The sequence below is a fragment of the Hypanus sabinus genome, chromosome 13 (assembly GCF_030144855.1).
Source record: "Hypanus sabinus isolate sHypSab1 chromosome 13, sHypSab1.hap1, whole genome shotgun sequence".
Classification (NCBI taxonomy): domain Eukaryota; kingdom Metazoa; phylum Chordata; class Chondrichthyes; order Myliobatiformes; family Dasyatidae; genus Hypanus; species Hypanus sabinus.
Window position 1 is genome coordinate 92,465,143 of NC_082718.1, and position 12,412 is coordinate 92,477,554.

General features: G+C 44.6%; 1 protein-coding gene across 1 annotated transcript; it reads left to right on the forward strand.

The window, feature by feature from the left end:
• Window positions 1-5,872: 5,872 nt before the first annotated feature.
• Window positions 5,873-8,877, forward strand: LOC132403534 (hydroxycarboxylic acid receptor 2-like). The gene has a single exon (XM_059986930.1). It carries the CDS (start codon window positions 5,941-5,943, stop codon window positions 6,925-6,927), a length of 987 nt encoding a protein of 328 aa, XP_059842913.1. The 5' UTR covers window positions 5,873-5,940; the 3' UTR covers window positions 6,928-8,877.
• The last annotated feature ends 3,535 nt before the right edge of the window (window positions 8,878-12,412 follow it).

Genomic DNA, 12,412 nt, shown 5'->3' on the forward strand with positions numbered 1-12,412 from the left:
CTTTCTTGTACGAGATACTAACCGCTGGAAGAACTCAGTAGGTCAAGCAGCATCGTGGGGGAAGGTACAGGGATATTCAGGTTGAGACCCTCTATCAGGACTTCCACAGTTACCTCTTGACTTGCCCAGATCTTCCAGCAGTTCCTTTTCTTGCTCCAAGTTCCAGCAGCTGCTGTCTCTTGTGTCTAAATCTTTCCAATGTATTAGGCGATCGGGATTGATCAATGTGGTTCAGAAACCGAAGACTCAAAACAAAGGGGTTGTCATGCCGTCTGCACACTTACAAATCACATCCAGATCCAAGCTGTATGGAGAGGTACCACCTGCGCAGTTTGTGCCCATTGCCCTGGCTGGAATGCACCTATTTCCTCTAAAATAAGCACAATGCCAGATCCAGGTACAGCACTTAAATAGTTCATATTGTGTACCTAAAACATTATGGTAAAATGTTTGTTCCCTTTAAGTAAAATAAATATGAAGACAGAAGTTTCACCATGCATAGATACCGCCCATGCAACTGGCCTTGGCTGTAATTCACTTACGTAAGGTAAGTACAATGCCTGTACCTAAGCTGTTGATGTAATTTGTGAAGTTTATCTTTGGTGGCAGCTTTAAAATGAGTACCTGGGCACTGACCACCTCTGCTTCCAATATTCACTTCCATTGCCTTCGCGGGGTACGAATATCATGGGGATCATGCGTTGGGAACAGCCGATCTAACCAACCACTGGAGCTTAAAACAGTTTAGTGTTCCTGGTGAACTTCCTCTCTGTGTGTCTTCAACATCATCATTGTCTTGGCCTGGTTATATCTTTGAATATGCTGAAGCTATGTAGCCATGGTGTAAGAGCAAACGGTGGAATAGGTAGGGATGTCTGAGCTTCAGCAGAGTTTGTGCAATTGCACTTCTACTTTCTCTTTCACAGCAGCCAGACAATATAAGCATGTACTCCCCACTTGGTAATGTCAGCTGTTTTTAACTTTGTATCACTTTCACTTATAAGACTGACGGTAAGGACGAAGCAAAATGCTTGGGTGATGCAGCTATCATAGCTGGACGGCTGCCACAGCACAGAGGCTGAGTAATATGAGAGCAAGAGCTTTGTGAGATGAAAAACTTATTGGATAAGAGTTGTCACAAACATGAGAAGATGCTGGAAATCCAAAGCAACACACACAAAATGCTGGGGGGGATCTCTGCAGCCAGGCTGCATCTATGGAGAAGTTGTTTAGTCCACGTTTCGGGCAGGGACCTGACGTAGATTGGGAGACTGCTTCACTGACCACCTATGCTCTGTCCACTAGAGAGAGCGGGATCTCCCTGTAGCCACCCATTTCAATTCCACTTCCCATTCCCATTCTGACATGTCAGTCCATGGCTTTCTCTACTGCCGTGATGAGGCCACACTCAGATTCGAGGAGAAACACCTTATATTCCATCTGGATAGCCTCCAACCTGATGGCATGAACATCAACTTCTGAAACTTCCAGTAATTACTGCCCCTCTCCTTTACCATTTCCCATTTTTGTTTCCCTTTCATGCCTCCTCTTCTTGCCTGCCCAACACCTCCCTCTGGTGCTCCTCCCCCTTTCCTTTCTTCCATGGTCTTCTGTCCTTCCTATCAGATTCCCCCTTTTCCAGCCCCGTATCTCTTTCACCAACCAACTTCACGGCTCTTTGTCTCACCCACTCCCCCAATCCCAGTCTCACCTATCACCTGTCATCTTGTACTTCCTCCTCGCCTCCCCTCCTCCACCTTCTTATTCTGACTTCTCTCCTTTCTTTCCAGTCCCAGTGAAGGGTCTCAGCCCAAAACATCAACTGTTTGCTCCTTTTTATAGGTGCTGCCTGGCCTGTTGAGTTTCTCGAGTGTTTTGCGTGCATTGCTTTAGGTAAGAGTTGTGATTGATTGCACATAATTGAGCTAGCATCTCATTGAGCATCATCTGACAATGAGCAGTAGTATAAGTAAGTAAAGCAGGGGTCCCATCCGAGGTCCACGGACCCCCCTAAGTTATTGATAGGAGTCCATGGCATAAAAAACAGATTGGAAACTCCCGAAATAAAGTTTTGGAGGCACTACATTTGAGGCTTGACTGCCCTCTGCTCCCGCTGGCTTTCCTTTGTGTGCCTAGAGGGTTTTTTGAGCCTGATCTGCCACATAAATAGTGCAACAGTCACTGTTCCATCAATTCTCTCCCTATGGTCATCAAAGTGACAGAAGGTAAGCATTTTCAAGGACGCATCTGACCCTAACCATGGACGCTTTACTCTCCTCCCATCTGGTAGGCACCACAGGAGCCTCTGCTCCCACACCAGCAGGCTCAGGAAGAGCTTCTTCTCTGAGGCTGACCCTGCTGAACCTCACATCACAGCGCTAAGCAGTATTGCACCCGTATTGTACTGTCTCAGTACTTTTATATTTGTGTGCTGTAGCACTTTTTATTCACAATTATTTTGTAAATAACACTATTCTTTGCATTTCTAGTTAGATGCTAACTGCATTTCATTGGCTTTGTACTTGGCAGTTGAATCTAATCTAATCTAATTGAATTGCTGAATAACATGGGCAAACTGTCAGTACTTTTGTCATAATTGCAATCAAAAAGCACCAAATGAAATTTCTGCTGTAAGATAATTATCTCTTTATGAGACCTTACTGTTTTTCATAAATAATGCAGCCTGACTCCTAAATTTACATTGCTCTTATTTACAAAAATTGGGCACACTTCCAAAAAATCACTCAGCTGGTACACACTCACTTAAATTCTAGTGTGAAGCATTAGCTTTCTTTGAACTGTGGCTGAAGAGAAGCAGCAAGGCCCTTGATCTTGGGCTGATAATAATAATAATGAAATACTGATGCTTTACAGTTGAAGAGGGCATGTCATGAAGAGGACATCGAGAACTACTGGAGATGGACAAATGATTGACAAAGTTTTAAGGGAAAGTACATATAATGATTTTGAAATGTGAGTGAGGGATGGAAATCAAGACAGAAATTCTGGATCTAGCAGTGGAAAGGATGGTGAGAGTAGAAGTCCAGGAAATGAAATAGTAAATCACGAGAGAGAGAAGAACATTTGAGAAGCATTACTATGAGAAGTGGCATTGAGAGAGGAGTTTTGGCAAAGCTGGAAAACTGGGCAAGTTATTACTCTTCAGCACACTGGCCTGTAGGTGAATATCTGTCTCAGTATGTCTTCATTGTTAGGAGTTTTGTGGAACATATTTCAGGTTTCAGGAGTTATGGAATAGAAGCACAGCTAGTTAATTAAAACAAGAGTCTGTCTTCAAAAAATAAAAACAATTCAGACTTTTAACTTCCACTGAAACTTTAAGGCCATTGAAAACAATTACTGGTATTTAAATATTCAAAGCAGCTCTCTTTTTGGGATGTGCTCTCACTGTAAATAAATAAATCTGAGAAGTTGCCTGTCTACGTTCAAAATGTTAACTAGGTAACTGAAACTGTAGTTGATTGCTTATTGTTGTCTGTATGTTTAAAATTGAGTATAAAACATCACTGTAGTGTTGAGTACAAGGACAGGAGAAAAAGATTCTCCTGAAGACGTGCTTGTGTTGAATTAAGAACTTTAACTCAAACCCTTGGCCAACCTGTACATTTTAGGTACCTGAAAGAAAAATAGCACAAGTCCGAAGCTGTGACAAGGAAAGGGTTGGGAACTGAAGAGGTGCACATCTACAGTTTGTAGATTACTTGAGGATCGAGGTTGGGTCGGGGTTGGTGGGGGAGGGAGTGAAGGATGATAGGCAGTTGAAGCCAGGTAGGGGAGAGGGAGGTGGAATGTGGAGGGACAGCAGCAGGTGGATAACTGAAAGATAGAGGCAAATGCAAGGATGCTGGGGGTGGGGAAGGAGGTGGTGTAGCTAGATTCTGCTTTTGGGGGTTGGGGTGATAAGCAGCAACTTGAGGGGTACCAGTGCTGGGGAAGGTGAGACAATAGACAAGTGGTGAAAGGGGAATGGGAGCAGAACCAAACAGGGAAGGGTCAGAGGTGGAGTTGGGGAGAGCCAGTGGGTGAAATATGTAGGTTGGTAGAAGCAAGAAGGGGGAGGGGGAGAGAAGAAGTGGTGATGTGGGAAAGGGGACCAAAGATGGAGGGAATGGATCAGAAGGAATGGGGGGGGGGATACATTGGAAGCCAGACTTATCTGAAATTAAGGTCTTCAATTTTCCTGCTACTGAGCTGTAGACAACCCAGACAGGTTTCCCCCTGGTTTGTGTTGGGCTCATTGGAGGATGGGCAGATAAGTGCGGCAGTGGGAAGGGGAGTGGAAAGGGCTGTGATTTCATTACGGCTACTGTGCCCGGTGCTCTGAAAGCCGATCCATGGTCATTTCCAGGTCTTCTCCGTGGTGACGGAGGCCATGTCGGCGTCACCGAATGCATTAAATGAGGCTGGAGGAGGTGCATGTGAATCCCTGCTTCACCTGAACGGCTGTTCCGGTCCCTGGATGGTGGAAAGGGAGGATGTGTAAGAACAGGTGTTACACCTCCAGTAAGGGGAGGGGAAGTTGCTAAGGGGTCAGGGAGGTGTGGGTGTATTAGAGATTCATAAACAGCGTGGTCCCTGCCAAAAGCAGTCAGAGGTGGGAAGAGCGGAGGTGGCTAGTCGTGGGATTCACTTCATCTGGAAGAAGTGGATGACTTCAAAGCCTTCATGACGGGTTATAGAGGTAAAAAAAACGACTGGATCGCCATAGTGAACGAGAGACGGTGGGGGGGGGGGGGGGTCGGGAAATCAGACGCTGCCCAAAAGGTGGAGGAAGCATGTGAGAAGGAGATTGGACAGAGAAAACAGGATGGAGTTGAAGTATGAAAAGGTAAGTTCAGCGCAGGCGGGAACTGTGAGTTTACCAGGACAGGGCTTGGGTAGGAGACAGAAGTGGAGTGCAAATTTAGGGGTGCACCCCTTCTCTCTCACCTTATTCTGGCAGCGGTCTCCCCCCCCCCCACCCCCGTAGGTTAGAACCAAACCCCAAAGGATGCCGGCGCCGGCCACTCATTCAAATAATCAGGACAAAGTTGGGCGGTGCAGAATCACTTCAAAAGTTCAGCTGTAGAATTGATTGGAGCCCCTACCCCTGCGGTGGTAGACAGCGGATCGACCGCAAGTTTGCCGTTGCTCGGCACAGCAATGGTCGGGCACTACTGTGATTCCGCTTCCATGGTGTTCCCGCTCAGCTCCCAATTCCTCAGGGCCGAGTTCATCTCCGCGAGGAGAGATGCATTACGAAAACGTTTAAAAGAAACGTTTAAGAAAACGTTTAAATGAACGTTCAGTTAGTTAAGATGTTGACGAAATTAACTTAAACTTCCTTTTTAGATTAGCAAATCGCAATTTTTCAATAGAACATTGATTTTCTATTGGCTGTCAAATAGTTTTTATATCAGATACAACAGCCTGACGATCCATTTTCTCTGTTTTCTTTTAAATCGTTCCTCGGTACCAGCCGAAGGGATTGTGGAATCTGCCGTTCAATATAGTCTTCAGACGAAGAATATGCTCTCCAGTACATCATTTCTAGTGACTTCATATTCACCACTACTGGCGGTTAATGATTTAATATAATAACAACCCCCTTTTATGGGGGGGGGGGTGAATGTACTCGATGAAGAATCAATAAAATTACGCCTTTTTTTACGTCCGAGCCTCAAGCTTTGATCCCGACGGGGCAATATGTTTTGAGTAATGCCCGCGGAAGAGTTTGAGTAGTTTTGCTCTAAAGAGTGTATTTCTGCCAGAAATGACATTGTCTGGATATTTTTACGATGCGGTCTCTCGAGTGTTTGACTGTTATAGCCCCGCCCATCGCCTATGATGAAACATCAATGGAAGAGCTGGATTTAAGGCTCCTCGGGCTTCAGTTCACCAACTCAGCCTTTGACTGAATTTACTGCAGTTTTGCCTACAATGGGCAACGTGACCCAGGCTTGCTCGGCTGAAAATATCGATTCGTCCTATAACCCTCCAGTGATCATTCTAACTTTTGTCCTGGGATTCATTGCCAACGCGACTGCCCTATGGATCTTCTGCTTCCATGTGAAAACGTGGACACCAAACACCGTCTATTCACTGAACCTGGCGATTGCCGACAGCTTGTTGATTTGCTGCCTACCATTTCGAGCCGATTACTTTGTCCGTAGGAAGGACTGGATTTACGGCGATGTTCCGTGTCGCTTGAAGGTATTCATGATTTCCTTAAACCGCGTCGGCAGCATCATCTTCCTTATGGTCATAGCGATTGACCGCTATTTTAAGGTGGTCCACCCGTTTCGCAATGTTAACAAGTTGCCCACAAGCTGCGCGGCGAAGATTGCCGGCGCGCTGTGGATCGCTGCCGTGGCGATTTGCTCGCACTTGTTAATAGAAAGACATGACTTCCAGCACAACAACGTGACCAACTGCGAGCCCTTCAGGTTAAACCACCGCCTAGGTCCCACGGCAATCTGGACATACACTGTTTTCATTGTTTTCAAGTTTATTTTACCGTTCTCGGTGATCCTGTTTTCCACTTCCAGCATCATTTGGAAGTTGAAGCAGATGGAAACGGAAATCAGGAGCAAGCACAAGCGAGCAGTGAAGCTAGTGATAGCTGTGGCGCTGGTTTTCCTGCTCTGCTTCCTGCCCACCAACATTGCCATAGTAGCGGTTTTAATCACAAAGCTACGGACTACAACCGACTGCAGGTCATATGTCACTGCCGTGGATATATTCCATAATACCTTGTTCGTAACATACTTCAACAGTGTGTTGGATCCAGTTATTTACTACTTCTCAAGCTCAGCATTTAAAAACATCTTGAAGAAATCGTTTCATTGTCTTCATGCAAACCATTGCTCTTCAGGAACGGATGAAGCCGAGACTGCAAGTCATCCTAAAGAACTGGACAGGGATTGACAGATGAGTCTGCGTACTGCGTGCATGTTGCCCACAAAACGCTGGAGGAACTCTGCAGGTCTGGGAGCATCAGTGGAGAAGAATGAACACTTGACCTTTAAGGCTGCCGACCTCCTGCATTGTGTGTGTGTGTTGCTCTGGATTTCCGGCATCTGCAGAATCTTGTGTGTAAATGTGTCTTATTAGATTGTGTGATGAAAGGAAAGTGAAACATTAAGTGTAAGTAATAATCTCAAAAAGACGTGCTAAGTTAAACTCTGGTTTGCACTGTCAAGGTATGGCATTGAAAAGTATCTCAGATTCTTTACAAAAGATATTTACATCATTAAGATTAGCTTTATTAGATACATGTACAGTAAGGCATCAGAACTTACAGTGAGATGCACAATTTATGTCAATGCCCAGGGTGTGCCAGGGCCACCCTGTAGGTGTTGCCATGCTTTAGGCACAAACATAGCATGCCCACGGCTTCTAACCATTACCCATACATCTTTTGGACTGTCGGAGGAAACTCAGCCGGATTATGGGGAGAATGTACAAACTCCTTATAGAATTGAACCCCGATCTTACCATCGTTGGCGCTGCGAAGAGTTGCGGTAAGCGACTGTGCTACTGTGCCGACCCTACCGAGCGCAAAATCCCCTCTGCTAACCGAATCACTCCCTTCTTAGCGGCAGGCGATCTGCTGGGGAAACTCAGGAAGATTGGGTTGGCATCCGTCAGGGGGACAGGAATTGCTGAGTTTGCAGGTGGAAACCTGCCTCCGGCCCGTCCTGGTAGCCCTCTAATACCGGGGGGCATGCATTTAAACTGAAAGGGGGTAAAGTTCTAACCAGATATGCAAGGCAAGTTTTGTGCACAGAGTGATGGGTGCTTGGAATGTGTTGTCAGGGTGGTGGACGAGGTAGGTACGATGCCGTCGTTTAGGGGGGCTCTTAGATTGGTGCATGGATCTGCTGAGAAAGGGGAAATATGCACTTGTGTAGGCAGGAGGGATTCGGTGCCATTATCTTTATTAGTTTGGCACAACATTTTTGGCTGAAGGGCTTGTTCCTGTACTGTATTGTTCTATGTTCTATGCTCTGTGTCCCTTCTTAACAGCCTTTGCTCCGGGGGAACGGACCCAGCTTCTCTGATCTCTTATAGCTGAAGTGGTCAAGGCTGGGTAGATCCTGGTGAATCCCGCCTTCACTCTCTCCTGCACTCCCACATCCTTCCTGTAGTGTGGTGACCATGGTATTCCAGCTGCAGCTCAGAAATGTTTTACAAAATTGGAGTGCAGCCTCCTGCTCTTGTATTCAGTTGTCTGATTAATGCCACCTTCATGGATGTTTGGATTAAGGTCCCTCTGTCCATCAATACTTCTTCAGACTCTGCCCTTCATAATGTGTGCCCCAGGCTCATTAGTACTCACAAAATGTGTCACCTTATATACTTCAGGATTAAACTTCATCTGCCATTTCTCTGCCCTTTTCACCCACACGTTGATATCACACTATAGCTGAAGACTACTTTCCACTCCACCCATAGCTCCACCAACCTTAGTGCCACCTGTGAACCTACTGAACATTCCTTCTACAGCCACAGCCAAATCACTCACCTGCATTATAGCCATCAGGAGTCCCAGCACCACCCTCTGTGAAACACCAGTAGCAACAAGCATCCAATAGTTAAAGCCACTCTCTATCTGTTGCCAAGACAATTTTGGAAACAATTTATGATGGATCTCTTGGGTCCTAACCTTTTGCACCAGTCCCAATCTGGACACCAGTCCCCAAGTCCTTGAGATGAACACTTTGAGGAATTGACAGTTTGTGTAGCTTTTCATTGATTCTATTATATATCTTTGTTCTACTCTGAATGCCTGTGAGAAAATGAATCTCAGGGTAGTGCATGGTGACATATATGTACTTTGATAATAAACTTTCTTTGAACTTTGGCTGTGCCTGAATTTAGTGCCAACATTAACATTATGTTGTCTTTTCAATTTTGTTCTAAAAATGTTTCAATGTGGTGGTTTAGATATAACCAATTAAAATCAGAATCAGGTTTAATATTATTGGCATTTGTCATGAAATTTGTTGTTTTGTGGCAGCAGGACATTGCAATGCATGATGATAATAAAACAATCTATAAATTGCAATAAAATATGTTAGAAATTAAATTAAATAGGTAGTGCAAAAAGAGAACAAAAAAATGAGTGAGGTAGTGTTCATGGATACATTGTCCATTCAGAAATCTGGGCAAAAAGCTGTTCCTGAAGCATTGAGTGTGTATCTTCAGGCTCCTGTACCTCCTCCTTGATGGTAACATTGAGAAGGGGACAGGTCCATAATGACAGATGCCACCTTTTTGAAGATTTGCCTTTTGAAGGTGTCCTCGATACTGCTGAGGATACTGCTGATGGAGCTGGCTGAGTTTACAACTTTCTGCAGCTTTTCCTGATCCTGCGCAGACAATGATGCAATGAATTAGAACACGTTCTATAGAACATCTGTAGAACTAAACCCCTGCTCACCCACTTCAGAAGACTCCTAAGAGTCACACATGTTCAAGCCTGGTCAAAAAAGGCAGCAGAGTTGCTTTGCTGAATGATCTAGCAAGGGTTTTCAAGGCAAATTTCAAGGCTGGATATAGTATATACACTTTGATAAAAATTTACTTTGAACTGTTATGGAGAGTGGACAGTTTCACAGTGAGACTGGCTACTACTTTAAAACCCCATATTATTTAAGAAATTCTTCCCTTCCACCATTGCACATATTCCTGTTAATTGAAATGGAATGGGCAAAAACTGAGGCCAATGATGAAGCTGGTGGAATCCACAATTTGATTAGCCTTTCTCTAATCTTGACCACCTACAAGGTCAATAATTCCTTTGAGACTTGACTACTGCTGTTGCTCCCCGCAGTTGCCGGCTGTCAATGCTTTCCCACAATGTGATTAAAAGACCTAAATAAAACCTCACTGCGAAGATAACTGACTTCCCCCTCTTCCTGGAGTTGTGCACGAAGCCTGCCTGGATACCGTCCTGTCCCCTCCTCCCACAATATACAATCTGCCTTTGCCAGGTCAGAAACTGATTAGAAAGAAATCCCTGCTGCTACCACAGTTTCTGTTCTCTGCCCCTTTAAGGAATAGTTTTTCTTTCCTTACCGATTTTATCTTACTTCATTCCAAACTATGCTTTAGTGAAAAAAAAATGTGGCCAGGCTGCTGGAACTGAGTCATGTACGAATACCTGACAACTAATTAAGCTGGAAAATGAAGAACAGAACAGTTGCAAGGTGGTGGAATAAACATGCGGATAGGTAATATTTTGCCATGTTAAATGTTTTGTAAACCTCGTGATTAAGTCTGAATTTCCCATAAATGTTAAAGGTCCATGGATGTCATACAAAGACTTCTATTGGATGATTCTTCAAAGTGAAGAAGATCTTGCTTTAATACAACCCCTTCACTGAGTTCAGGTGCACAGGGAAGGGCTTGTTTCTGTCTCTTCTATTCCATGATTCTATAACTCTAAGGCTCTATGGTCACTGAAGCACTTTCATCTCAAATTCATTGTCAGGAATTGCAAGACAGAATTTAACAATAACATGATGTTTCAATTGTCATTGTCCAAGCTTTTTAATCAGTACAGGGCCAGCAGAACACTAAGATACACCCATAGAGAAGTGTAGGCCATCTACATCATCTAGTGGGGCAACAGGCTGAAAGGGCCAAGCAGTCTGCTCCTCCAGCTCTCTTCTATGTTTATAGCTCCTTCCTCGATAACCTGACAACTGTATGTTTTGGTCCCACTCGACTCACTGGACTGAGGCAAGCTGCTCCACGATTATCACCATCTTCAATAAGGATGGAGTTCACTTCATGAGATGAACAGTCTGCTAGAAGGAGAATATGGATAACTCACTTCCACCTTCTTCGGATGCAGATCATTTCTACATCACCATCAGCAGAGGTACCGGCCGGTGGTGCAATGGCAACCACACCGGACTTCGAGGCAAGTCACCTTGGGTTCTAATCTGGTCGGTTCCTCGCACATTTTCCATCCGTGCTGGGTTGAGTGTTGAGCTAGCAACTCGAACTCGGTAAAAAACTAAAGAAACATCAAGGTTGTGGGGCTGATGCACCACAAAGGGTGGAGAGAAACAACAGATCAGTGGAGATGCAAATCTCTCACCAATTTGATATATGAAACAGATGGACGGAATAAAGACAATAGCCTTGACAAGTTGTTGGCTGCATAGTAATAAATGAGTACTCAGAACCAGTCATCATCTCCAGTCATTCTCACTAATCCTCCTACAAGTTGGACATCTGCCCAGCAAGTGGAAAGATGAGAAAATATGTTAATACAAATTCAACGCAGGCAGTTCTCTCATTCGCATCACAGTCTTCAGCAAGGCGATAAAAGGAAACATCGGCACCACTCTGTGACATAAACATCAGACCCAAAAGGCTTATCTTTTTATGGGATCTCAAACTGTTTCCTTTAAATAAATGAAAGACACCAACTTTAGGCTGAAAATTCTTGAACATAGAACGTAGAAAAGTACAGCACAGGAACAGGCCATTCAACCCACAATGTTGTGCCAAACCAGTTAAAAAACAAATCAAAAACACCCAAACTCAAATCCTTCCATCTTCCTTACAGCCACGTGCCTATCCAAACATCTCATAAAAGCCTCCAAGGTATTTGCCTCTACCACCATATAGGCAGCACTTTCCAGGCATCCTGGAATCTCTGTAAAAAAGTTACCCCTCACGTCCCTTTTGAACCTACCCCCTGTCACCTTCAATGCATGCCCTCTGGTATTAGGCATTTCAACCCTGGGAAACAGATACTCTCTGTCCACTCTGTCTATGCCTCTCATGGTCTTATAAACCTCTATCAGATCTCCCCTCAGCCTCCAACGCTCCAGAGAAAACAACCCGAGTTTATCCAGCCTCTCGTGACAGCTCATGCCCTCTAATCCAGGCAGCATCCTGGTGAACCTCTCCTGCAGCCTCTCCAAAGCCTCAACATCCCTCGTACAGTGGGGTGACCCAGGACTGTGCCCAACTCCCAGATATGGCCTAACCAGAGTTTTATAAAGTTGCAACATAACCTCCTGACCTTTGAACCCAGTGCCTGGACTAATGAAAGCAAGCATTCCATAAGTCTTCTTGAGCACCTTTTCGATCTCTGTGTAGCCACTTTCAAGGACCTGTGAACCTGGATCCCAAGATATCTTTGCTCAGCAACGCTGTTAATGATCTTGCCCATAACAGTGTACTGTCTCCTTGCATTTGTCCTACCGAGGTGCGACAACTCACATTTATCTGGGTGAAATGAAGTTTTTCAAAGCTTCATAAGCACCGAATAATAATACAATTTAGTTACATATTTATTTATTCTTTTATTGATATACTGTGTGGAGTCTGCCCTTCCGACCTTTCAAGCTGTGCCACACAATCCTCGCCTAATCATGGGACAATT

Coding starts and splice junctions, on each gene's coding strand:
- LOC132403534 (XM_059986930.1), top strand. CDS start 5,941: ATGGGCAACGTGACCCAGGCTTGCTCGGCTGAAAATATCGATTCGTCC.